This window comes from Ictalurus punctatus, chromosome 13 (genome assembly GCF_001660625.3).
Source record: "Ictalurus punctatus breed USDA103 chromosome 13, Coco_2.0, whole genome shotgun sequence".
NCBI classification, from domain to species: domain Eukaryota; kingdom Metazoa; phylum Chordata; class Actinopteri; order Siluriformes; family Ictaluridae; genus Ictalurus; species Ictalurus punctatus.
In genome coordinates, this window is record NC_030428.2 from 13,354,441 (window position 1) to 13,382,236 (window position 27,796).

The 27,796-nt window shown below is 41.6% G+C and overlaps 1 protein-coding gene and 1 long non-coding RNA gene across 6 annotated transcripts in view; one reads left to right on the forward strand and one right to left on the reverse strand.

The window, feature by feature from the left end:
* The first annotated feature begins 170 nt into the window (after positions 1-170).
* On the forward strand, positions 171-27,232 carry srcap (Snf2-related CREBBP activator protein). 5 transcript variants are annotated; one of them, XM_017483211.3, is made up of 35 exons: positions 171-406; positions 2,010-2,083; positions 2,180-5,115; positions 5,393-5,434; positions 5,726-5,935; positions 6,050-6,235; positions 6,425-6,565; positions 6,728-6,917; positions 7,142-7,311; positions 7,424-7,511; positions 7,607-7,696; positions 9,481-9,639; positions 9,922-10,139; positions 10,902-11,079; positions 11,188-11,324; positions 11,425-11,594; positions 11,731-11,923; positions 12,045-12,181; positions 12,376-12,562; positions 12,802-12,971; positions 13,073-13,230; positions 13,335-13,535; positions 13,639-13,800; positions 13,934-14,107; positions 14,942-15,247; positions 15,408-15,553; positions 15,692-16,002; positions 16,126-16,328; positions 18,603-18,772; positions 18,918-19,114; positions 19,291-19,405; positions 19,518-19,637; positions 19,815-19,994; positions 20,100-20,183; positions 26,418-27,232. In XM_017483211.3, exons 3-35 carry the CDS (start codon positions 2,371-2,373, stop codon positions 26,442-26,444), a joined length of 7,965 nt encoding a protein of 2,654 aa, XP_017338700.2. In that variant the 5' UTR covers positions 171-406; positions 2,010-2,083; positions 2,180-2,370; the 3' UTR covers positions 26,445-27,232. The 5 variants fall into 5 exon arrangements, with proteins under 5 accessions (XP_017338700.2, XP_017338696.2, XP_017338699.2 ...); XM_017483207.2 differs by lacking the exon at positions 26,418-27,232 and adding an exon at positions 20,272-25,768; XM_017483208.2 differs by lacking the exons at positions 171-406; positions 26,418-27,232 and adding exons at positions 500-644; positions 20,272-25,768.
* The window catches only part of LOC108273742 (uncharacterized), a 33,159-nt gene continuing 24,349 nt past the window's right edge, over positions 18,987-27,796 (reverse strand). The window contains exons 3-4 of the long non-coding RNA XR_008397654.1: positions 27,144-27,228; positions 18,987-19,118 (exon numbers count right to left, since the gene is read on the reverse strand). This is a non-coding gene — a long non-coding RNA (uncharacterized LOC108273742). The remainder of the gene's footprint in view (positions 19,119-27,143; positions 27,229-27,796) is intronic.

The window sequence follows — 27,796 nt, forward strand, 5'->3', positions numbered from 1 at the left end:
AAGCTTGGGCATGTAGCAACAGGTTTAAAATGTCCGATAATGTTACAACTAAATGAAGCAACACCTTACCGAAAACTGTAGCTAGTTAGCGGTCAGAAACGCGATGCGGAAGTAGTGCGGTAACACAAATCTCGCGAGATGTTGATCCGGTCCGCACTTTGTCAGCAGTCGCTCGTTCCTCCATTTCGCTGCGTCGAAAGTCTCCTCCCCGCAACCGCTAGATTCAGCGATCCAAACCCAGTCTCTCTCGGACCGGTCTTTAACTTGCTCAAACGAACCTGCCAGTACCTCGTTGGGTACCGAGAGGTAGTTTGGAAAACTCCAATCACGGATTGAGTGCGATTTGACGCGGATGGCGACTCCTTCAACGAGAATTTAGTAAAAGAAAAGTGCTCGGAAATTTCAGGTAGGTGGGAACTTAAGATGGCGGCGACGGTGGAAGGAGGGGGAAATGTAAGCGGCGGGTGGGAGGGAGGGGGTATTTGGAGGCAGTAGGGGACTTTGATAGTCCGGGTTAAGTTCACTTTTGTGCATTCATTTGATGAACACAACCTTGAAAAATACACTGAATTCAAATGGCTGCGTGTCAGGTTGGCTTTTGTGGCCGAACAGCGAGCACTTTAAGCGTGTTTTATAACCTAAAGGTAATACCACCAAACTTTTGCCTAAAACCTTTGTCAGTCACATTGGTCAGCTTGCAGTTCGAGTTCAGTTAAACTGAAAACATTTATATAGCTACATTAACGTTCCCTGGCTACACATGCTGCTGTGTGTAACATAGTTCAAAACAAATTGGATCCGAAATACAGTCTGTTTGAACAGTTTCTTATTTGTTAGATGATTATTTCCATTTTAACTTACAGCCCTTTTATATTAAATCCTCAAAGTATATTTGTTACAATGCTCATAGACCCTTTGTCTTTTTAAGTTATTTGAAGATAATCATAGGGACGAGGAATTTAATTTGTAGCATATTGCAGGATTATAAATGTTGACAGTCATCTTTTGATCAACACGCATGACCCCGCGTAGTGACGTCATCGAGTTGTCCATTGGCTAACGCTAGCTAGCTAGGCAGGCAGCTCACGGTATATGAAAGAACGCGGACGTTACCTTTACGGTGTGTTAGCTAGCAGGGCTGAAACTATTTCGTTTAACCCAGAAATACAGCCCTGTCCAGGTGTTTTCCCAATACCAGTCCCAGCAGTTCACGCCGTTTAAGCTTGAAATGGCGCGTGAGCTAGCTAGCCGCCGTGTTAGCTACGCTTTCTTTAAGTTTCTTTTGCAATGGCTTGCAAAGCACCGAACATGTACATTTCTTTCCCCACACTTAAATGGTTGTATTTGCCATTATATTAAGCCCAAGCACCGCTAGCTGTGGTTCTTGGTGATCATACTGAGGCCCATGTGTAGTGGCGCCACACCGCCGCAGAGATTTGCCGCCGCTCACTAAACTTACTATCGAATACTGAGAAAAGAAATCCGTGGTGCATTTGCCTTGCGTTTTTAAACAAGCTGAGATTTGTCTTGCTGAAGAACCTATTTCAAATATTAGCCAAATTGCTAATTAACCCCCACAACATTGTTAGATAGAGTGGGCGCAGATGCAGTCCTGCTTGTTGGCTACATAATGAGAGCCCATTCACCTGATCTGTTCCCATTAGTGAGCGCGCTAATTTACTAAAATCAAGACTGTTTCTATACAAACCAACTATATTTTGCACTTTTTTGGGTAATATACTGAATCACATTGGGGATAAAATGTTTATCCTACCCTGTTGGGTAACATTACTATAGTCATGCTGTTTAGTTCCTGGCTCACCATCATTGAAAGCACATGTAAGAAAGTTTGAGGAAGTTGTAGTAGATGTAGGAAGTTGATGACACTTACCACACGAACAAAACAGGCCTGGGAGATTGATTTGTTTGATTTATCATTAACCATTTTTTTTTCCACAAACAATGTATCAAGTCCACCATAGTATCTTTTTTACCCCCCCCCCCCCCAGATGCAGTGGTGTCTTTGATCTCAGCATCCTGGAAGTGGAAAGCACAGAAGAGACTGGGCCTACACCACATACAGGTGATGCCTTGCTTCCTGCTCCTTTGTTAATTGTGTGTACATCTTTACTGTAACCATTTGAAGTTATTTGTTTTTTTGTTTTTTTTTTTCTTTCAGGTGCAGTGTGTAGAAGAAGCAGTCCAGAAGGAGGAAGACTTGGGGAGGAGGTGGTGCAGCAGCGCACCCCTCCGGCTGTGCTGGGTGGCATCCCTACGGCTACACAGAATGTGGCCGGGCCACCCCAGCATGTCCTGCAGCCGGTACCAGCTGCCTCACTACCACCACCACTGCTTGGCCCTGCCACTGAGATGGAGCAGCAGAAAGCAAACATGCAAGCTGCAAATCAAGAACAGACCACCACAATGGCTTGGCAAAAGTGCAACACCAAGGAGCTTGAGGAGGTGTCAACCTTGGACTGCAGCACTGAAGCTGTCCAAAGACAACCAGTGCCCATGGATGCAGGACACTCACAGATTCTCTCAGACAGACTTTCAGCTTGTGACACAGGCAATGTTAGAAAAAGGCAGGATTTGCATCATGGGTATAACACTGAGAAATCTAGTCTTGAGCACAGGGAGACAGAAAAGGCAGAGGAAACTGGCCATTGCCAGGATTGGACCCCTAACCCAGGAGTTGCAGTTAAGATGGAAAAGGGACCCCTGGCTCCAGAGAAACCATATCTGGAAAGCAAATCAAAGACTGGTAAAGAGGAAGTACATGGAACAAAGCACATGGCCAGACAGAGCACCTATATTCCCACAACTCTGTCCAGCTCTGCAGTCTCCACTACACATAAAGCAACAGACAGAGACCATAAGCAACCTGGAGACAGTACGTTCCAAACTGTACCATCTCTGCACTCACCTCAGGGCAGTTTACTGCTCGTGTCTGATGTCCATAAAATTGTGCAACAGCCTCTTACAGCAGCAATCATCACAGCCAACGCAGAAATACTTAATGAGTCCAGTAATTCCGTGGATGAAGTTACTAAAGAGACACTTGCATCAAATGAAGAAGGGAGTGTTGATTCAAGTTCAACGGCATCTGAAAAAGAGTGGCATTACTCAGACACAGAGGGGATCTCTGCAAAGCAAGGAGAATCTGTGTCTAGACTACCTGTTTCCCCAGGAAATGGAAATGGCACTCCAAATAACACGGATGAGGTTAACGGATGCTTCTCTAAAAGTCACCAACAACCTTCTGTTGTTGCAGTTTCCACCCCTAATGCTGCCTTCCCTCCGAAAACACCCAATCCCTCTAACCATCCTCAGAACACACATGTTACACAAGCAAACCAGCTGAGCCCTGACTGTATGAACTGCAGTGGAACCCCTAAGTCTGTTTTAACAGGGAACAAGACTAGTGCAAGTGTTGGGCAGGAGCTTAAGACTCTTTCTTTAGATGGAACAGGAGTATGTTGTGATATTTCTGTTATAGAACCAAAGGTGTTGGGGGATGAGACATGCACTCACAATATACAGACCCCCAAAGTGACTGAAGGGTCCCATGTGGTTGCTTGCAGTGCATCACATGGTATTGTGAAACAGAATGACTGTGCCAAAAGTATGCAAATGAGTCCATATCAAGATCACCAGCCAGATGGGAGCTATATACTCTTACACAGAAATAAATGTACAAATTCAGAGGGATTAGACTCAAATGAGCCATGTCTCTCTCAGATTAAAAATGACTATTTGATCCAACAAGGAAAAGAATCCATTCTAGTAGATCATAAGCTCCCACAGATGGAATGCCTAAATGATGGTATCCCAACATCTGGTAATATGAATATGGATGAAAAGCATGATGCGGGTTCAGAGGCTTTCTCTGGACTAAACGCTGTTGATGTGAAAGATTTAATTGACGTAGGTATTCTAGTGCAGCCGGGGATGGAGGATACGTGGTTGGTTGTAAGTGATCACTCTCCACTGATAGATGGGCAGTGTCAAAGCACAGAGGATGCTGAGATGATTGACGTTAGCACAGAAGCTATGGGGCATTGTCCTGAATCACAGACATCTGTTGCAGTCTATGAGTGCACCGTACCCTGCTTCCCCCCAGATGCTATTCACGAAGCTGCTAAGCTGCTGTTACCAGAAAAGGGTGTAGAACTACCTGTAGATAAACATTCTTTTGAACCTTTAAGAGAAACATTGACACAAGATCCTCTCTCCTCTCATCCACCAACCGTTTTAGCTTCTCAGAATTTATCAGAAACCTCTTTAACCTCTTCAGCAAATATTTGCATGGAAAATATGGTGTCAAAACCCACATTTTGTTCAAGTGCTGAGAATACAATTAATGTGTTAGATTCTGCCCTAATCAACAGCCCTTCTGCTGTTCATGAAGAACAAGTGAGGTCCACAGAAAATAAATCTGACGTGTCCCAGGTTTCTCTTTCATCGAGTGTTATTGACCCAAAGTTGCTTATACTAAAGAGAGGTGAGGCTCTCCTCAAACAACCTCCAATGTTGGCTCTAGTTTCCAGGAGCCAGAGCCCATCTGGTACCCCTAGTGATTGCCTAGATAGAGTCTCTGTAGAGTGCCTTTCAGAATATGACTTAACTACAGATGTTGCAGCTGAAAAGGCAGCCCCAGCACCTCTGAGCTTTCATGTACTAAATGCTCCCTGTAATGTTACTGGTTCATCTTCAAAGGATGAATCTAAAAAACAGACATTAATCAAATCCGAACATTGTCTAGAATTTGAAAAGCAGATTCCCCAAGACGAGCCTCTCTTAATCTCTGCTTCATCTACCCAAACTCTGACCCATATCTCACCAAGACTGCCCTCCAGGTCAGTCAGTATGTGTAGTACCATCACTGTTCAGTCTGAAGGTCCTCCTAACCAGCCATGCCAAGATTCTATGTTGTTGGAGGTGGAGGAACAACACTCACCAGTTCAACATTTGACAGAAATAAAGGACGCAAGGGACAATGCTATTGAGCAGCTTGATGCTTCTATAGGAGAGAGCAGTGAGGGAGAAGCGGATGGTTCTTTAGAAGCCCAGACCAATGAAAGCATTGTTATTCCCAGTCCAGCGCAAAATAAGGTAAGGAAATGGTCATTGGGTGTGTCTTATGCCTTATGTTTATAGAACGCATGCTGTGTAAGCTATATTGCTTAATTACTTGATTATTTTTTGCTTGTATTTGTTTTAGAGAGCTAATTATTCAAGTGAATTAGCATCAGAACAAAAGTTGTCATTAGCCATCTGTTAACCATCAGTGTATCAGACCACTTTGTGTGCATGTTCACGTAGCCATGTGAATGCCATCCGATTATGATGCCCTAGTTGGCTGCATGTTTGAGCCATGTGTGTTTTGCAGCATGGACAGAGCAGGACAGACACACAGGCCTTTTTATTGAAGGTAAGAGGTGTCATAATCTTCTCCTGACATCTCTTGTTCTGAGACCATCACACTTTGCAAGCTGTCACTTCTCAAAATTCTAACTTAGCTGAAGCTTGGTGTGAAGTCACAGAAAATCACTATTGCATGTTGTATGTAATAAGGACAGAAACAAACTAGGGTTAAACTTCTGTATAGATCCAATAGTCTTTGTTAAAAAAACCAAACACACGTTCTTGAAGTTCTCTCAGCTTGTCTGCTTTCTTTTAGCCAGGATTTGTTACTTAAGTTGTGTTTCTTCTCAAATCTCAGGTTCGCCAGTGGATAGCAGGCAGAGGGACATCAAGCTCCACTCCCTCCACCTCTCGTACACCATCACCACCTCCTGCTTCCTCATCTGTAGACTCCAAACACACTCTGCCTTCTTCCCAGAACTCTGGTGGAGCCTCTCAGTCAGATCAAGCATTCAGCCAACGGCCTCGCTCAGAGAAGCACACTGATATGGCAGAGCTGGCTAAACATGTAACTGAAGTATTTTTATGTTCTTGATTACTTGTTAAGATAAGGTATACAAGGATTGATTCCTTGTAAGGTTATTGCATTGGCTTGAAGGATACTAATAAGTATTTCTCACAGGAGGCAGAGATTGAACATCGGACACTTGCGCTGAAACGTGAAGGCTTCTGGTCCCTAAAACGTTTATCTCGTGTGGCTGAGCCACTCCGACCCAAGGTGCACTGGGATTACCTTTGTGAGGAGATGCAGTGGCTTTCTGCTGACTTTGCACAGGAAAGGCGCTGGAAAAGAGGCGTAGCCAGAAAAGTAAACCTGTGCAATTTATTGATTTTGTTTACTACCCATTAAAGTACTTTTTATATATATATATATATATATATATATATATATATATATATATATATATATATACACACACACACACATATATACATACATACACACAAAGTTTGATGGAGATTTCAGTCTGAGTAAACTGATGTTGGGTGGTGGCAGGTGGTTCGGATGGTGATGCGGCACCATGAGGAGCTACGGCAGAAAGAGGAGAGAGCGAAGCGTGAAGAGCATGCTAAACTGAGGAGGATTGCTGCTTCCATTGCAAAGGAAGTCCGTGCTTTTTGGAGCAGTGTTGAGAAGGTGACTTGTTGGATAATTGTGCTCAATTTGCAAGTCCAAAAACTGGACAAATCTTTTGCGTTGGTGAATGAACTTCTGAATAATTAACTAAAAGTCCCTTTTTAAGACACGTTTATTATCCATCATTTCTTTGATGGCCTCTTTCACGTTTACCCCGTACAGGTTGTGCAGTACAAACAACAGTCCCGGCTTGAAGAGAAACGTAAGAAAGCCCTGGATCTGCAGCTGGACTTCATCGTCGGCCAGACGGAGCGCTACTCTGACCTGCTTAGTCAGTCCTTGCAAGCCACACCTGCAGCCCCTATCAGTGTTCCTTCCCGTAACAGTCAGATTAATGCACCTGAGGAAGATGGTGAGAAAATCTAAAAGAGTATCTGCACTGAAAATGTGTTTGTCACTTCCTGTGTTTTTATGTTAACTGATTTACGTGTTCCGTAAGCATTTTAAATGGTCTGACTAACAAAGTTTTGTGCGCACGTGTGCATGCTCAATTCGTTAGATAAAGTGGCCAGCATTACAGGCAGCAAACCGATTGGCTTGTGCATGTTCTAAATATTATTCCTTTGTTCTTTATAGATATTGATTTCGAGCCTCCATGTGAGGAGGAAGATGATGAAGAGACAATTGAGGTGGAGGAGCAGCAGGAGGGGAATGATGCAGAGTCTCAGAGAAAGGAGATTGAGTTATTGAAGCAAGAGAGCACCCTGCCACTAGACCAGTTACTTAGTACACTCTCTCTCCCTCAGGTAATGCAGGAACTATTAACAAGCAACACTCTTCAACTCAGTCTTAATACTCTTAGGTCCAATTGTGTCTGTGCTAGACATGTGCATACAGTGAATCATGATTATCATACAGGGCTCGGCATCTGAGGATGAAGCATCAGATGCTTCTTCCTCTACAGTTGAAGATGAGGACAAAGAGTTTTCAGCTAATGAGGAAGATGGTAAGTATTACTTTTACGTATTACTCCATGTGAATATCTTAAAGCAACCTCAGCATTTAAATAAACGGTTATGTAAATCTTCTCACCTTTCAAAGCGGAGGATGTCGAGGACACCATTGAAGCCCAGGAGGTGATTGAGGGAGATGGAGACCATGCAGAGGAACTTGATGACTTGACTAGAGAGGGTAACCAGTACCTATATATATATATATATATATATATATATATATATATATATATATATATATATATGTGTGTGTATGTGTGTATGTGTGTATGTGTGTATGTGTGTGTGTGTGTGTGTTGTGTTCAGAAGTTTACATACCCCTTGCAAAATCTTAATACTTTTAACAAAATAAGAGGGATCATAAAAATTCCCATATTATTTTGGATTTAGTACTGTCCTGAATAAGCTATTTCACGTAACAGATGTTTACACATAGTCCACAAGACAAGATAATAGCTGAATTAATTTTTTTAAAAATTACCCTGTTCAAAAGTTTACGTACCCTTGATTCTTCATGCGGTGCGTCGTTACCTGTATGATCCACGAATTTTTGTTTTGTGATCATTGTTCATGAGTCCCTTGTTTGTCCTGAGCAGTTAAACTGACCAGCGTTCTTCAGAAAAATCCCCCAGGTCCTGCACATTTTTGCTTTTCTAGCATATTCTGCATATTTGACCCCTTTCCAACAGTGGCTATATGATGTTGAGATCCATCTTTTCACACTGAGGACAACTGAGGGACTTGTACACAGCTATTGCATAAGGTGCAAACATTCACTGATGCTCAAGAAGGTAACACAATACATAAAGAGCCAGGGGGATGTAAACTTTTGAACAGGATGATTGGTGTAAATTGTTAGTATTTTGTCTTCTGGGAAGGGCAGTACTAAATGGGTGGGCGGGATCTGTCTTAGATTTTTACATCTCGCTTGTTACCGATTTCCAAACAGGCGTTTAACGAAGTCACTCCTGTAACTGCTGAATCTAACGTGGTCGTAAAGAGCACTACGTAGGTTGTAGAACGCCGTTATTTTACATCCTTAATAGGGTCCATGTTCAGTGAACGGAAAGGCATTTGGAATACGGCCTGACCGTGTATTTGGGCTTCAATAATAGAACCTAATTGCTGTGTGAAGGCGAGTGGAAGATGTTGAGGCGGCACTAAACTGCAGTGGAAACGCAAGCACAGAAAAGTAAAGCGAGTTGAGTCAAGTCATGCAGTAGAAAGGTGGCTTTAGAAGCTGTTCTAAAAAGATCTAGCTAGCTTCATGTGTTGTGTGATGGAGGGGTTGTTGATGACAAATTGATTTGGTTACATTTATTTATTTGTTAAACCATTGTTCAAAATTGGGAGAAATTTGGGTTAAATTCTTTTTATCCAAAATAAGTCAGTCAGGTTGTGATTAATATAGACAGACAAATTAAAGGTAGTACTATTGTCACAATTTGGTGCTGGGCCACCGCAGGAACACCATTCTTCCAAAAGATATCTCAATTGGTGTTTTGATGATGGAAATCACCCACACAGGTCCAACATCTCCCCTTGGTTTTCAATTGGGTTGAGATCTGTTCATTATAAACGTCATAGATTTCCACCATTTTCATACCTATCAAACTAGTCAGTTTGCCCTTGTTCCTTTTGGATTAGGGTATGTCATCCTTGAAGAGACCATTCTCATCAGGATAGAAATGTTTCATCATGGGATACATGTGATCAATTGGAATAACCTTGTATTGATTTGCACTGGCCCTTCCCTGTAAGAGAACAAATGGATCAACAAAATGCCTTCCACAGTATAACAGACTTCTTTAAAAAAAAAAACCTCTTGTGGGAGTCTTGCTACCTCTTACATCTTTTAAAAATGCAGACAAGTTAAGTTTATCACAGCTTTAACTCCCTTCCATTTAAGATTAGTTCTAGAGTGTTTCATATTTGCTTATATGTTGTACCCTTGATCCTCAGGTGAGATGAGTATGGAAGAGCTGCTAGAGAAGTACAAAGGGGCATATGCCTCTGACTTAGAAGAACCGTTACCATCACCAGAGTCATCGGCGGGATCAGAGGGAACTGAAGATGAAGAAGAGGAAGAGACTGAGGGAGATGAAAGTGATGTTTCCTTAGGTAAAGTGGGATATTCCTGAAAGAGGTCTTTAATTTAAAAACACCAGGCTCATTTGCACTTTCAGGAGTTCTTGATGTATTTTGGCACAATAAAACCTGGAAGCATAAAACGTGACCGTATTACAATGGTGGAAGGTTGATCAAGAAAAGTATGATGATTTGGGAAATATCACTTTAATTGTGTTGAAATAACATTTGTACTGGTTGTTCAACCATGTATCAAAGTTGTTATGGTTCCTCTGGCCTCAATTTATGTCCCATTTCTCTGAATTCAATTTTCAGATTCTGTAGAAAACAGTGATGAAGAGGAGGATGCTGAAGTTGAAGAAAGTGATGAGGAGGATGAAGATGATGGAGGAGAGGGGATGGAGGTTTTACTAAGGGAGGGAGATCACAGCCCTTCTGTCCCCACATCTCCACGTCCCAAAAAAGAGATCAGCCATATAGCTGCTACTGCTGAAAGCCTTCAGCCTAAAGGATATACCCTGGCCACAACAAGTGTAAGGAACCATGGCATGCTGCCAGTGTCTGGGACACTTAATGCTTAGTTAGTTAGTCAGTTAGTTACATAGTGGTTTTCTAGACCCTCAAAGCACTTTATATAGTATGGGGGGGTCTCCTCAACCACCACTAGTGTGTAGCATATCCCTGGATAATGTGACAGCAGCCATAGTGTACCAGAACGCCCACCACACACTATTAGTGGAGAGGAGAGAGCAATGTAGCTGATTCAGAGATGAGAATTATTAGGGGGCCATGATAGAGAAGGGCCACTGGGGGAATTTCAGCACGACACTCGGGTATCCCTACTCTTCTGCGATAAGTGTCCTGTGATTTTTTTTATTATTTTTTTTTTAATGACCACAGAGAGTCAGGACCTCGGTTTAACATCTCATCCTAAAGATGGTGCTGTTTTACAGTATGGTGTCCCAGTCACTATACTTGGGCATTAGGCACCACACAGACCACAGGGTAAGCACCCCCTGCTGGCATCCCTAATACCACTTCCAGCAGCAACCTTAGTTTTCCCCAGGAGATCCCCCATCCAGGCTCAACTCTGCTTAGCTTCAGTGGGAAACCAGGCGAGAACTGCAGGGAGATATGTTAGCTTATAATTTACATGAGATTAAATTGAGTATGTTGTCTTTTTTAATATGGTATGGTATAAATTTTTTAGGGTATGTTTTGAATAGATAATTAATGGACAGAGTTAATTGTGGTTAGGATGAATAAATTTTACTTAATAAATATGCAATCTCTAGGTGAAAACGCCTATTCCATTTTTACTTCATGGCAACCTACGTGAGTACCAACACATTGGACTAGACTGGTTGGTCACCATGTTTGAAAAGAAGCTTAATGGTATCCTGGCAGATGAGATGGGACTTGGTAAAACTATTCAGACTATTGCCCTGTTGGCACATCTGGCTTGTGAAAAAGGTATGAGGAGATCTAGGTGTTGCTTCAAAGAATCTAATCTTGCAATTTATCAGTGCCTGACAGGAGGGAAACTGTACCATTTAAACAATATCCTTGCATTTCTTGCAGGTAACTGGGGCCCTCACCTAATCATTGTGCCCACCAGTGTAATGCTGAACTGGGAGATGGAGCTGAAACGCTGGTGCCCTGGCTTTAAAATTCTCACTTACTACGGCAGCCAGAAAGAGCGCAAACTTAAGAGACAGGTAAGTCTAGACATTTAGTCACTAGCATCAGAATGACATTTCAATATTCTGATTACCTGATAATTATGATTCGATTATTTATTTATTTATTTTTGCTTAGGGCTGGACCAAACCCAATGCTTTCCATGTGTGCATCACTTCGTATAAGCTGGTTTTGCAAGACCATCAGGCATTCAGGCGCAAGTCCTGGAAATACCTTATTCTGGACGAGGCACAAAACATCAAAAACTTCAAGTCCCAGCGTTGGCAGAGTCTGCTAAACTTCAACAGGTGCTTAAAGAATAGTTCTGAATTGTTTTCCTGTTTTTTCTGCACCAGATATTTGTCTTCTGTTTATTTAATTTTGTTCAAAAGTAACACTGCTCTGGCATGATTTCTGTTCTCTCTGTTTCTGCTGCACATGAAGTCACCGGCGGCTACTGCTTACTGGTACGCCGCTGCAGAACAGTCTGATGGAGCTGTGGTCGCTCATGCACTTTCTCATGCCGCATGTCTTCCAGTCCCATCGTGAGTTCAAAGAGTGGTTCTCCAACCCACTGACAGGGATGATTGAAGGCAGCCAAGAATATAATGAGGGTCTTGTGAAACGGCTGCACAAGGTGAGTACTCTCATTCCTGAGGATGATGCTTAAATAATTGCACCCACACCTACAAATGGTTGTCCTGCAATAGCTTGTGGTCCTCTGAAGCACATCTAATGAACATAACCGTTGCCCTTAGGTGCTAAGGCCCTTTTTGCTGCGGCGTATCAAAGCAGATGTGGAGAAACAAATGCCCAAGAAATATGAGCATGTTGTGCGCTGTCGCCTCTCCAAAAGACAACGCTTTCTCTATGATGACTTCATGGCACAAGCCTCGTGAGTGCAGTGAACAAATATGCAATAGAATACAGTTGTTGACATGGGAGTAATATAAATCATGTTACTGCAGAGAATAAGCAGTAGGTTGATTGGTCATTAAATCCTTCTATTTTGTAGATGTTTGCTTTATGGTTTATTTGTTTTTGTTTTTTTTCCCCCCCTCTCCATTTTCATGTATGACTATTCACCAGAACGAAGGAAACCCTAGCCAGTGGACACTTCATGTCTGTAATCAACATCTTGATGCAGCTGCGTAAAGTGTGTAACCACCCTAACCTGTTTGACCCACGGCCAATCCAATCTCCCTTTATCACTCAGAATATAACCTATTTTACTGCCTCCCTGGTTCTGAAGGCCTTAGACATGTCCCCTTTTCAGGTGAGAATTTTGGGCACTTTAAACATTGTTAACCATGTTCTGTGTTGTATCATCTTGTTGTTCAGTATTAGTATTTATTTAATGATGCTTTTAACATAGAAAATGTGCAAATTGAATACATAGTATGGTGGCTTCTCAAGGCATATGTGTAATGTCTCCTAGAAAGCTTTATTTGGCTATTCCTTTGTATGGTATTATAGCTGTATCTCTAAATTCTGTGGTTGTATCTCCTCTCACAGCGTTGTGATATCTCTATGTTTGACCTGGTCAGTCTGGAAGGCCATGTCTCTCGGTACCAAGCAGATGTTTACCTTCCTCAAAGGAAAGTAACACGCCAGCTGATACAGGAGATCATGGAGTCCCCTGAGCCTCCACCCAGACCTAAACCTATTCGCATGAAGGTCAACAGGTAATTGATCTGTAATTGATTAGTTTATGTACCACTGTACATTAATTTGTCCAAATCATGATTAGCTAATAACACAGCACTGGAATGTGTTTATGTAAAAGGATGTTTCAGCCACTCCCCAAGTCTGATGGACGTTCAGCAGCAACATCGAATAACCCACGGCCCACATGCCCAGTCTCTCCCGCAGTCCAGCTTCCACAGCCACCTCTAATTACAGAGGTCACTCATAATCAGGCCCCTGTGCAGCAGACACCTCAAGGTTAGCATGGTATTTTAGTTCTTTGTGTATGAAAACATTGACTAGCTGGAACTGTAATAATTGTTTTTAGTAAATATAGCCTAATTTAAGAGTTTGTCTTTCAGTGACCCCTGTCAATCCTGTTGCTGCTCCACGAGCTTCTGCATGTCAAAGTGTTACCTCCACGGTGTCTGCAAACCCGGTTATGAGTATTCGGCCTGCACCACCTTCCACTGCCCCAACAGTGTCTGTTACCCCTCAACCCCCCAGTAACGTCATGACACAGAGGGTGCTTCTCAGCCCTGATATGCAGGCCAGATTACCATGTAAGTGCACTGGACTATAATATTGATGTAAAACAAAGTATTTATCTCTCCAATGTTTTTTGTTTGAGATTTTTATATTTTCATTTCAATATTTTTCATACAGCTGGAGAGGTGGTGAGTATTGCCCAGCTGGCCTCCTTGGCTGGTCGTCCAGTGTCGTCCAGTCAGGGCAGTAAACCCGTCACATTTCAACTGCAGGGTAACAAGCTTACCCTATCTGGTGCTCCGCTCCAAGTGCCCGTTGCCCAGCCACGGTCTATCCAAGGTATGTGCGTTCTTTTAGGTTTATTATCTGCATGAACAGCTGTGCCTGGGTTTATTTTCCTGCACACCTGTCTGCAAGTACTGGTTTAGTTTATGGCCTAACCCTTTCTCCTCTGTGGTTGTGTGCCCTTTAGGAAATGTAATGCATCTGGTATCCAGCGGTGGGCAGCACCACCTTATTAGTCAGCCAGCTCAGGTTGCAGTTCTCCATACACTTAGTCAGTCAGGTAGCATCTCAGCAAATCCCAACCCAACCAGCACAATCCCATCCTGCTCTGGACTAGCAGTACCCCTCACTGCTGCTCAAGGTACTGGCGCTGTCCTTGAGTTTATTACAATCATTCTGACCTTGATGGCTGCAGTGTTGTAACCTGGGTACCAAACTACCTGTTACTCAGCAGAGCAAGACATGGGCGCATAAGTGGCCATTAGGGGGTAAATAAGAGATTGATGGTACAAGGCCTATAAGATCGTAGTTGAATTCGTTTCCAAACTTAGACAGAAACAAGACACAGGTATTATTTGATGGTAAGTGACAGGGTAGTATTTCATGGATGTTGCAGTTTCGGTGGTTCTTTCTATATATATCTATATATATATATATATATATATATATATATATATATATATATATATATATATATATATATATATATATATATATATATATATATTTCTATTTTTATATATATATATTTCTATTTTTATATATATATGTATGTGTGTGTGTGTGTGTATGTATATGTGTATGTGTGTGTGTATAAAAAAAAAAATATATATATATATATATATATGTGTGTGTGTGTGTTTGAATAGACAAATGCTTCTCTCTTTTTTTTAACTATTATGTGATGTAAGATATTGAGACATGTTTTGCTTTTGAAACAGATTCAGAGGCATTTAAAATATGGATAAATGCTTCTGCAATTTTGCACTGTTTCCATCTTGATTTTGTTTTCTACTCAGCTGATCAAGGAAATCTATAAATCTAATCATGTCGCCAGATCCAACAACTGAATTAGCTCTGCTACTGTAATCCATAGTATGGTGCCCAGTCCAAAAGAATTGGCACTTTTCTGTGTATAAAATCAGCTTGGGATAATAAATGTTTAACCTGTATTATTTGCCATTCTGTTATTCAGTTCCATCGCCCAGAGTAAGCGGACCAGGAATTGTTAAGATTGTCGTTCGCCAAGCAGCAGGCAAAGAGGGTGGGCACGTCCCTACTCTAGCTGTGCCCCCATCTCCTCGTGTTGCCCATCCACACTCAGTTTTGTTGCACCCACATGGGACCCCAAGCTCTGCTCTTAGACCACCTGCTCCTCAGCAGCATACCCAGCGACTTCCTATTCACCCTGCTCCCCCTCAAGCTCCTACCTCAAGCCCCGGCCAACCTTCACGTTCTGTGCTCAAGGTGGTGGAGGGAAAATCCCCAAGCACAGGGACAGGTGAGTAAAATCTGGATCAGAATTTGTATAATATTTCCACATTTTTTGTGGAATTATTTAAGCATGTAGTACATAGTACACTTGGAATTTCTATTTTACAATATATGTCATAAGTATATGGTAATCTTGGTGGCTTCTGTTATTCTTTCTTTGTTTGTAGCTAAGGCAAATACTTCATTAGGGGTTGAAGAGAGCAGTAGTGATGTTCTTACTCTTAAACCCGTGTCCTCATCTCAAAGCCGTTCGTTTGGATTTCAGCGTCCCCGAATCCAGCCTCCACCTCCACCACGAACCCCGTTTTACATGGTACGAGTTACATAGAAGACAAAACTGTTACTTAGAGAGTCATAATATTGGACACTAATGATGAGTTAACCTATTCTTAAAATATTTAAAATGCCAATATAGAATCAACAGACTTGACTCATGTTCCCTTTTTGACAGTCATGGCTTGCAGATCGTCATAAGGCCCAGAGAGATGACCGGATCTCTCAAATTTTTCGAATCAACGAATTGCACTGCAATGCAAAACCTGTGTATGGTCAAGAGGTTCTGGATTTTCTCACCTTCCTCCCAGGCCCTAGACCCACACCGGCTAAACCAATCATTAACAGGTGGAGACACTCGGGGTATAGTTCATGTCTCAAAGCTCAATCCCAGCATACAAGCGACTACCTGGACCAGAGCAGAACTCTGCGAAAAGCCATTTACAGTTCTGAGGAAAGGCTACACCTGATATTTGATGTCATAGACAGGTATGCTTACTGTTCTATTCTTAAACACTGACTTCCTGAACCAGGATGAATTTATATTCTTTAAGTCTATCAAAGAATTGTATGCACTTTGTTGTATAACCAATGTCCCACTGCACCCCACAGGTTCACATTTGTCATCCCTCCAGTTGAGGCCAAGCCTATCACCATGCATTGCTGCCATCCACCTCCTTCCCTCGGTTACCAGCAGGCTCTTTTTTCCTCCACACTGTCTGCTCATCTTTCTCCCCTCATGCATATGCTGCACCGCATTTACTGCAATATGCGGACACACTTCCCTGACTTGCGACTTATCCAGTATGACTGTGGTGAGTACTAGTACAATTGTGGTGAGAATTGCAAATATTTTTAACTTGTATAAATAAGTTTGTAATTGTCTCCGGTGTATTTGATGCTCTAGTGAAAAGTATTGGGTAGTTTTGTTGCATAACATGCAAATAAAGATCAGGGCTCCCCAAAAGTAAAGTGAAATACACAAATATAAAAAAACAAAAGAAAAAACACATTTGTGTTTTCCAAATTAATTGTCCCCCCCCCTTTATTTATGAAATTGGCTGCATGAATTGCTCAATGTACAGTTTACACATCATGCCATGACTTGAACCTCCTGTACACCATTTTGTTCATTTTATAATACATTTAGCTTGACTTACATTTTGATTGACTATTAGCTTATGGAAGTAATTATTTACATTTTAAACTAAGGGACTTGGGGGGGTTGATTATGGCCTCTGGGAATCTGGTACCTCAAGGGGAAGACGGATATGTTCTATCCATTTTGCTACCTGTCTATATGGCTGTCGAGTCATCTATCTGTCTAGATCGATACAGTTGATAAGCAGATAGCTACCGAGCAAAGTTGGTGGCTAGATGGATGAATAAGCAACAAACAGTAATTTACCTGATAATGAGGTTTCAGGTATTACAGGCACAATTTACCTTGCTATGTTGTAACCACATTGGCATTTACCGGAGACATTATCCAGATACTTTTGGTATAGAATCTAACAATCTGTACCCAAGCTTAAACCAGGGAAGGCAAGTGTGCATGACAAAACAAGCACAATGGGCAACATCAAAACTTTAAACCTACCTGTCCCGTATTCTATACACACTGCTTTACACGATCAAAAGTATTGTAAAATAACATCATTAACAAACCAGTTTTAAATTATGTGTTGTCATAATAAAAGATGATTAGCAAATCAGTTTGCTCACACACAATACATTGTAATATTAGTGGTTTAACAATATACAGAATTCACCTTTGACATGGTACATTTTCGATACAGCAAAAATAAGCATTGCTGAAATAGGTGCCATAGGTTTCCATTTTCAGCTAAATAAATAATATAAAACTCAGCATTATAAAAGTACAGAAATTAAGGCTGGGATGATACTCTTATCTCTCTAATCAATACTGTCACGATACTTGGTTGCTGAATCGATATATATTGTGATTTTTAAGAATTACGATTCGATTTGTATTGCAAATTTTGTTTACTTTTTTTAACACTAGCTGCCATCCCACCCTGCAAAAACATGACCTGTTCCGTCACACTCTCTTTCGGTGTCTGCAGAGCCCGTCTACTATTGGAAATAGTAGCTCGTTCAAAAAAAAAAAAAAAAAATAGATTGCCAGTATATTGTATATAATTTGCGGATGTCGGGAAGCCGACATCAATATGTGGGAGACTCCGGAACTTCTAGTGTCCGCTTGAAAGGGATAGAACGTCAAGTGATACTCCGAGAACAACAAATACATATTCGCCCTCTGCTGGATTAAAAGTGGTAACTTCTATCTGCCTCGTCTATAAGCAAAGACTGAAACAACTGAATATGAATGATCAATTCTGGAATAAATAAAACCAATTGCGATAGTGAATTGATTCTCCCCCCACCCGTAACAGAAATACACATTTGGCAGATTTGGCACACTCCAACTTACCAGTCCACCACTCGCTGCCCCTCAGCTTACTGGGAAGCCAAAGTGCTCCTGTACACAAGACCGTCAAGATTGAGGAGAATCGTAGAAGCTAGTACGCTAGTAGCCTGCACTTGTAAAGCGATTTTCTCCCTAATTTAGCCAATTTCCACCCACCAGTCAGGTCTTCCCTATCATACCACAGCTACGAACCGGGGATGGTGAAGGCTATCACATGTTTCCTCTGAGACACATGAAGCCAGTCAACTACATCATTTCAAACTGCTGCTTATGCTGCGTCACGGGCCATGTAACCGACTCTACAGAGTACCAGATTGTCTTGCAACCTTTTGCAAACCCAGTAAAAATAATGGATTAATTTGCAGAAGTGGGTGTGAGCGATTTCAGAAATCTACAAATGAATCAAGGTGGTTCAAACACGTGCCAGAGGATGCGCAACACATTGGAGCAGTCTAGAAATAAATGCAGCTGATTGCACAAATAAATTATAAGCTAGTGTGTTTTATGCATTGCAAATGTATTTGGGAACCAGTTTTTGTGAAATACAAAAATATTTCTCCATCTTGTTTTATTTTTGTGAAACAATTATGCAACAAAGATAGCCCGTATATAATGGTGGGTTTCTGTGTTGAATTAGGTAAGTTGCAGACTCTCCATCTTCTGCTGCGGAAACTGAAGTCTGAAGGTCACAGAGTGCTCATATTTACTCAGATGACTCGCATGCTGGATGTACTGGAGCAGTTCCTCAACTACCATGGGCACATTTACTTACGGTTGGATGGGAGCACACGAGTAGAACAGAGGCAGGTAAGGGAAGAGATCTGGTTCTTGCAATGAACATATTTCAAATTGAATAGTCTTCAAATTGAATGGTTTCAAATTGAATGGTCTTACATGACTGTAAGACCATCTATTAACTTGGTGGGTTACTCTGACATTCTCTAAATCTTAGGCCCTGATGGAACGTTTCAATGCAGACCGTCGAATCTTCTGTTTCATCTTGTCCACCCGGAGTGGTGGTGTGGGAGTAAACCTGACTGGGGCTGACACTGTGGTGTTCTATGATAGTGATTGGAACCCCACCATGGACGCTCAGGCTCAGGACCGCTGCCATCGTATTGGACAAACCAGGGATGTTCACATCTATAGGTACCTGTAATAATTCAGATTAAATAAAAATAAAAAATTAATGTGATTCTGTACAGATTTATACTTTCTTCAGAATTTCAATTGTGAAAGGCAAGTATGATTCACAGCGGATGCTTTTGTGGAAACTGTATCTAGATTCTTCGCACTGAATCTCTTTAATGTTAAATTTTATTTAGATTGATCAGTGAACGGACCGTGGAGGAAAACATTTTGAAAAAAGCCAACCAGAAGAGAATGTTGGGAGATATGGCAATTGAAGGGGGTAATTTCACAACTGCCTTTTTCAAAGAGGTACAGTTCTCTTGTATGTATGTAATTATTAATTTATTACACCATTAAAAAAAAATAATAATAATGAGCTGTTTAATGTGAAATATTCTCCCTCTGTTTTTTAAACAAACAGCAAACTATCCGAGAATTGTTTGATTTGTATGAGGGGGAAAAGAAGGATGCTGAATCAAGTGTACCTCCATCAGATGATGAGGAAGCCATAAATAAACAACAAACTACTATTCTGGAGCAGGTTAAATTTATTCTCTTGAAAAAACATAGTTAGATTTTACACAGTTAAGTACAAATTCATGATCTAGTTTATGGTTTATGTATGTATGTATGTATGTATGTATGTATGTATGTATGTATGTATGTATTTATTTATTTATTTAGTTGCAACAGTTTATCTCTAACTCTCTCTTATCAGGCTTTGTGTCGTGCTGAGGATGAAGAGGACATAGTAGCAGCTTCCCAAGCCAAAGCAGAGCAGGTGGCCGAGTTGGCAGAATTTAATGAAAATATTCCTCTGGAAGATGGTGAGAGCAGAGACCAAGAGGAGGAAGAACTTTCCAAAGCTGAGCAAGAAATTGCTGCTCTGGTAGAACAGGTAACAGTTTATCTTTTATATATAAAAAAAAAAAGGAAGTTAGTTCTTTCCACTTTTATACTGCTTTTTCATGTTGATCAAGTGTCTTGTTCTTGCTTCTAACAGCTCACTCCCATAGAGCGATATGCCATGAATTTTCTGGAGGCATCTCTTGAAGATATTTGTAAAGAAGAACTGAAACAGGCTGAGGTAATCTCTTATTAATTGGAATTAATAAAACTGTATTTCATTAGCATTTATATATATCTATACAGTGATGGCTTTGTCATGACAACAGGAGCAGGTTGAAGCTGCAAGAAAAGGATTAGATCAGGCAAAGGAGGAGGGTCTAAAACTACATCAGTCATCTGATAATGATGATGACTCCATTCCTCACACTCCTGAGGAACACCCTCCAGCTCGTCGCACACGCAGACACCGAGACAAAGGTGCCCCCTCTACAAGGGTCAGTGGCAGGCTTAGAGGAACACCAGCTAAAATGGATGATGATATGTCTACAACACATCCATCCCCAGACAGAGAGAAAGGGAGGAGAGGGGAGACAAGTGTGAATCGTGCCCCTGGGCCTAGTTCTAGTTTGAAGTCCTCCCAGCCCAGAGAAGTGTCTGAAAAACTCTTGCGAGGTAGAGCAGGAAACGAAGATGTGGCCTTCTCAACATCCACCGCTGGAGGACCTCTGAAATGTCAAACTGATCAGCAGCTGTCTGATTCAGAAAGATCTAGAGTACCATCCCAATATTGCCAGCCCCTCTCTCCAGTGCCTTCAGATGCTCCCTCTTCATCAGTGGACCGAAATCCCAGTGGACATACATCAACGCTAACAACAGTATTCAGAGATACAGGGGATGAGCACGGAGCACAGACGGACACCAACACACAACAACAGGGTATAAGAGATAGGAGGGCATCTGTATCTTCAGAATCTATTTGCTCTCCGGAACATCAGTCAGAGCAAGATGGCCAGCATCCCCTGTTTCCTTCACTGGCATCTCCACATTCTCGTTCACCACGTAAGCGCCAGTCTGCTGATGAAGAGGTCCTGAAGGGCCTTCCAGAAGATTCTCCATCTGCAAAGGTCCTTAGAAAGCTTCCTGGTCGCCTTGTCACTGTGGTTGAAGATAAGGAACCAAAGCGAAGGAAAAGGGGGGAATGTGGGAGTGGTGGAGTACACACTGAAGGTTCCTCCGAAGAGACCGAGCAGGCTGAATCCTCACAAGACGCAGTTCCCCTTTCACCAAGCCAATCTCTTAAAGAGTCTCTTCCAAAATCACCTTCAATGTCTCCCCCTGAGACACAGCAATTACAGGAACAGGTCTCCCCTTCATCGCTCACAAATCCAGGGAGAGGTTACCACCCTTACTCACCTACACACCATTCACCAGACATGCCTGTCCTTCGGAACTTACCGGTGCGCCGGCGCTTGGAGACTGAATCTCGTATGGCTGCTCAATTAGGAGAACATTTCCTAGGTAGAGGCAGAGGGCTTGACCGACGTACTCCCCTGTCACCAAAGAAACAAGAGCCTGGTTCATCTAAGGATGGCAGTACCACCCCTAATGTTACATCTGATGCTAATGCAACCTGTTTCTCACCAGGTAAGCGCAAAAGGGGTAGGCCTCCCAAAATGTCACCTAAGCCACCAGAGCCCCTAGAACAGGACATCCCTGTGGCACAGAAATCTGTAAGTGAACAACATAGTCCACCTCAGTCACCAAAGCGAAAGAGGGGACGACCTCGCAAAGATTCCACCACAAATGCAGTAGACAGTGGTAAACCTGAAAAAGAAGCAAGCTGTCCTACAAGCATGTCCTCCATTTCACGAGAAAGCATTTCTGATGTAAACCCTAACTCGCATGCTTCCAGTCTTGGGCCTTTAACCATGTCCACTGTTCCTGAGTGCCCAAAAATTAACTCTGTAGCTGATGGTGCATCTGAATCGTTTAAAACAGCAGACTCTCCCCAATCTCCTAAAGCAGACAATCAAACCACTCAATTCAATGTACCCCCACCTCAGACACCTTGTGAATCTCAGATTAAGCAAACATCCACACTGGAACAGTCATCTGATCACACTAATTTTAAGGCCACAGCTCCAAATTCTGACTCTCCAGACTCTTCCCTTACAGCTGTACCACAAGTTATTCAGACAGAAAATGCCACTCAGACCAACACAAAACCTTCACTACAGCCTGCTACCACTCCAAGTGAGTGTTTTGATAGCTCTGCTCCCAGCCCTGCCCAAGAGTGCATACCTCTATCTACATCCTCAGTTTGTCAAAGCAGTCAAGTAACCACAATACCCTCACAGCTTGCAACTGTGTCAGAAAAAGGTGTTGCTGCCGAGATGCCAGTGAAATCTAATCAGTGTACAGCTCATCCCCAAGGCTTAACTACACCTACTGATTTATTGGCACAACCAACACTTAAAAGCAACATATCAAATGCATGTCCTCCACTAACCTCAGTTAGTACCACATCAACTACATTTGCCCAGACATGTGTGCTTCTATCTGAACCCATTGTGAAAACTCATATTCAGCCATTATCAGTTCCTGACTTGACTCCGCCTTCTGTTCAACCTGATATACCACTGGAAACTATATGTAATCCGAACCAGACAAACACTGCTCTTTCTCAACCTAAGTCTGAAAAAACACAAACAGCCCACACAGATTTAAGCCAAATACCTATAGCCCCTAAATCTCCTGAGTCACTTGAAATGGCATCTGACTGTTCTCAGCAATCACCTGCTTCTAGGCAGAGAACTACAAATATGTCTGTACTTGCTGAAGAACAGAGAACTGAGAATCAGCAAGACCCAAGTGTTTCAAAGGAAGATGGCTTAGTTGACTCTGCAGAAGATACGGAAAGAAACATCTCTGGGAGTCCTGAGAAAGCAGAGAGAGATAATAGCCAGTCTCAGTCAAAAAAGAGGAAATTGGAAAATTTGGCAGCGGATCAGAGATCTGATGCACCCTTAATCTCAGAAACAGTGATTCAGACCACTCCTACAAGTGATGTAACTGATACGCCACTAGAAGAGGAGAGTCAGAAAAAGGAGCAAGAGGGCAAAAGCACAGGCAAGAAAAGAAGCATTTGTCGACAAAGCAGTCAGGAATCTATTCGCTCCTCCTCTCCATCTTCTGTTTGTTCCAGTGGTACTCTCTCATCTCAGTCAAAAAAGTCTGCAGAGAGCAGTATGCTAGCAAAGAGAAAGCGAATGGAGAGAGATTCAGAAAAAGAGAGAGCAGACAGAGGGTCTGATCAAGAGCGAGTGAAACCTGAGAGTCAAAGTTCCAACTCCACTTCCTCAGATTCCGAAGACTCCACTGGTCAAGAAAGACGTCTTACTCGTTCATCACACAAAATTTTGGAGAAGGAGACCACGAGTGACAAAGGTGACAAGAACGGTACAGGGCGAAGGAGGTCTGACAAGAAAGCGAACAAAGAAGTGGAGTCCACTGCCTCAACACCTGCTAGGGTAACCCGTAAATCCACGGGCACCCAACCTATTTCACAACTGACTTCTCCAATCTTATCTGAGCCTGAAGTACTTGGAAAACGCTGCTCAGCACTCAATGCTGCTGCTAAACTTTTGGCTATGAGAGGAAAGGGACCAGATCCACCAAGTTCCAGTTTCAAATCTAAGGCTACACAAGCACAGCAACCAACTTCTGAAAAAATAAGTAAGTCTAAAGGCAAACAAGACCAGGACTCCCCTAAGACAAATTCAGTTGTTAATAAACCAGAGAGTAGTCGACAAACCTCTGCTCATTTAACCGATTCCCCACAGTCCACTACTGGAACCGGTCACTCTGCCTCCCGCTCTACTCGGCAGCGACCAGGCAATCTTGTGCCTCCTTTAGAAACTGAAGCCAAGAGAGCTAAAAAAGAGGAAAAGAAAAAGACTTTAGATCAAAAGGAAGAAGTAGAGGAAGAAAACCCAGAGACAAGGTCTTCGAGGGGGCACAGTGCTTGCAGTAGTGTAAGCAGTGAAAGAGGGGCAGGCAGCAGCAGGAGCCGGAGTAGCAGCAACAGCAGCCAGTGCACTCGCAGCCTGAGCTCACGGAGCACTGGTCCACCACACTCGCACTCAAGAGCTCCTTCATCGGGTAGTGACACTGAGAAAGTGAAAGGCAGGCAGAAGAAAACGGAGGAGAACCGAGGCCGTGAAAGCAGGAGAGAGAGGCATTCAAAAAATCATGAGAAGCCAGAGCCCAGTGCTGGGTCAAGTGAGGGAACACCTGACCGGGTGTTGAGGAGTGTTGCTGCTCTGGCAGCAGTTCAGGCTCGCACTCCAGCTAGCAACACCCGTTCCTCCTCCAGTCAACAACGGCACTCCAAAACTTGATTTAGGACAAGAGAGATAATGACTGGGAACTGCAGTGACGAAGGTTTTTACAGGTTTTAAGGAAAGGGGATCAAACTTGCCCTTCTTAACACTGTCTGCGAGACCTCAAATTGAGTCTATTGCACTTTGCAATAAGAACTAAACTTGGGTGCATTCTATTAAGCCATCTGGAGTGTGGAGAGGAAATGAAGATGGTTACTTGTTAAAAACATGGCATTGGTATGGTCTTGGTAATGAGATTAAAATTACTGTACCTAACTATACCACAAGGACTTTGGACAGCTGGGCAAGGGGCAAGAGTTGTTTAGTTCACACTATGTACTGTAATCATTTAAAGACTGGAATACTAAAAGAAGTATCTGTTAAAATGGGTCATGTGTACCCTTTATACAGAGTTTACTTGTGCTGCAAAGGTGATTGCATAAAGTAATTTATGCTAAGTTTGAAAGATTGATTGTTAAAACATTTTAAGCAGACAGGCTATGACAAAATGTTTGCCTAGCTGTTGACTATTGTTTGTTTCAAGTCAGTTGATTAAATTAAGAATATTCTGTGGTTTCTTCCAGGGTATGAAGAGAGCAGGTCTGTAAATGTGATTTTGCTGCACTATGCTGGAGTTAGTCTCTACTCAGACCTCCTTGTCTTGTGTAATTTTTTCCCCCTCACCTATCAGTTACTTTTATGTCCAGCCTTTCTCCATTTGCACATCTTAAATAATACCCCTTGATAGGGTTTTTTTTTTTTTTTTTTTTTAAAAACATCGCTTTCAATCAAGTAAATTACTGGTACCTCACACTATGTATATCTTTTGAGCTTGTGAAAAATTTTGAAGTGTGCTTGTCCTGGCAATATGGAGATGAAATGCAACCTCTTTTTTTCACCTTTTCCAAAGTATTAGTGGTCAACTTTCTAGTAAACTTTGTTGTCGAACAGTCTCAAGTTAGTGTGACAAAGTGAGAGTGCCTGTTGATCCACATAGGACTGGATCTGTATGCCTTGTTAAGAAAACAAATTTGGGCTTCAAAGATTTTTAGTGTTTAAAGTGTAATAAAGACATTTTCCATCCAGAACCACAGGAGGTACAACTGTGTTACAGTCCAACCAAACTGAAAACACCTCTTTAGTGTAAATTGCTGTTGTCATCCTTTTTTTTATTCATCCTTTTATGATAAAATCGAAAGAAATTCTCCTGCATAAAACTTTTGATTTTTTTTTTCCAGCAGAACCTTGACCGTTGCTGCTGTTATCCCATTTTGGGGTAGACACTTGTTTTGGGGAATGGGTAGAATGTGGTGATAGTCTTATTTTTATTTTGTCTCTCTGAATTTGTTACATTCCTTTTGTTCCCATGTAATTCCACATTGTTTTACTTGAAAGATTGAAACAACAAAAGTCAGTTGAATAAAAAGACCAAAAATATCAATGTTTTGTCATGTGTTGATACACGGGCAGGTATAGTTGCCACTTCACAGCTCCGGGGTCCTGGTTTCATCCTGAGCTCACTTTGCTGTCTGCGTAGAGCTCTTGTGCATGTTCTTCTTGTGGCTACATGAGTTTTCTGAGTTCTTCCCATCTCCAAAAACATCCCATTAGGTGAACTGGCTACAATAAATTCCTTTTGTGGTGAATGTGTGTATACACATGGTGCCCTGAAATGACATCCAACATGCATTCCCACCTCACACCCAGTATTCCCAGCTTCTATCCAGGCTCTAGATCCATGTAGAAACTTATTTGCATTTCTACTTGAGTAAAAGTACCTGTTTGTTTACTGCGCACAAGTATAAAATTGTATTGTAGTTTTTATTTATTATATTATTTTGATCAGTTTCTAGAGATCTGTGACTGCGTCCACTGTGTGGTGCAAATATCTCCCTCTGCTTTTGCTTTGCTGCTTAAGGGGCATGTCTGACTGGTTGATTCATGTACTGCATTGTAGACACATGAAATCGTGGTTCTCAAATAGGATACTCAGAATCTTGGTTCTAAAAAGGCATTGAGTTAAATATTTTTGTGAAGTATGATAGACATGTGAAGTGAAAATATTCCTTTTGTGTTTTATCTATTTACAGTGGCATCTACTGACCTGTTCCTGCTGAAATGTGTTGTTCAAACAAAACGTACTCATCTATAAAGATGAAACGCTCAAAATTATCTGCAACATGCACCCAAGAAAGAGGTCTGTCTTAACTATATGCATTTCATCTCTGTATTTATAGACCAATTTTTTTTTGTTTGAGGGGGAATGCATATCATTGGATGCTACTGTAAATACACAGCCAATTGAAAAGGTGTGCTGCAATGCAATTGGTTTACAATTTGAAAGCATGTCTGTTCAGATATTTTAGCCAATCATGTTTTCTCCTACTGCAGCATGATACTTAAGAATCCTTGATAACTTCACATGCAGAAAGGAATGGAGTAAAAGTATAGTTTGCTTTTTTTTTTTTTTTTTTAAATGTTATGGAATAAAGCATAAACTCTACAGAAAGTGAAATACTTTAAAGTACAGTGCTGAACTGGTTCTTAGTATGTACAGTATGTGTGCAAGTGTGGATCTATATTTGTGTGGATATTTCTCCCAAGGACACTACATAGCCACCTGACCATCACACTGATGAGGGTCTTCCCCAAATTGTTGCCATAAAATTGGAAGCACATAAGGGTATGATTTGTATGCTGTAGCAGTACAGTTTGCCTCCAATGGAACTAAGAGGCCCAAAAGTGTTCCACCATGACATTGCTTCTGTGCACAAAGTGTGGAGTGGAGGAAATTTAATGGTCAGGTGTTCACATACATTTAGTAATGGAATGTATCGATGTTAACAGATTCCTTTCCTCAGTAGTGAACAGTATCAGTAGTCCAGGAAGTTCAGGAAGCCCCTGGGGAAGAAAACCATGAGTGATTTTGAATAACAGAAAATATGAATCATCAGGTAATACCACAAATGCCTGCTTGAGATTAAACAATTGTGTACCATAATAAATATATTTAGGACAATATTACATTAAGTTAAAAAAAATAATCAAAGCAATACATCCTTAAAAAAAAAGTTATTACTGTTCTTGCCATATACTGAAAGCCAATTAAATAAGCAAATCTAGATGTTTGTGGAACTTCACAAACTGTTCACACTCAAATCATAAGAATGCCTGCCAACTTGCTCATCAAAAATCTAAATTACATCCAGACTTCTGTAACACATCTTTTCTGACCATGTATATTGTTGAAATTGCAATAAAAATAAACTTGGACTGAAATTAAACTGAATAATTATATTGGAAAACCAGAATGTAGATTATAGAAATACGACAGAAGCAGACAATAATTAACTTATAAATAGCACTGTGGCACTCAATGAAATAAATTATTCATTAAAAAAAATAAATAAAAACGGTTAGGTCCTCTGTCCTCCACCATCATTCACATGTCCTTGCTCATAACTATAAT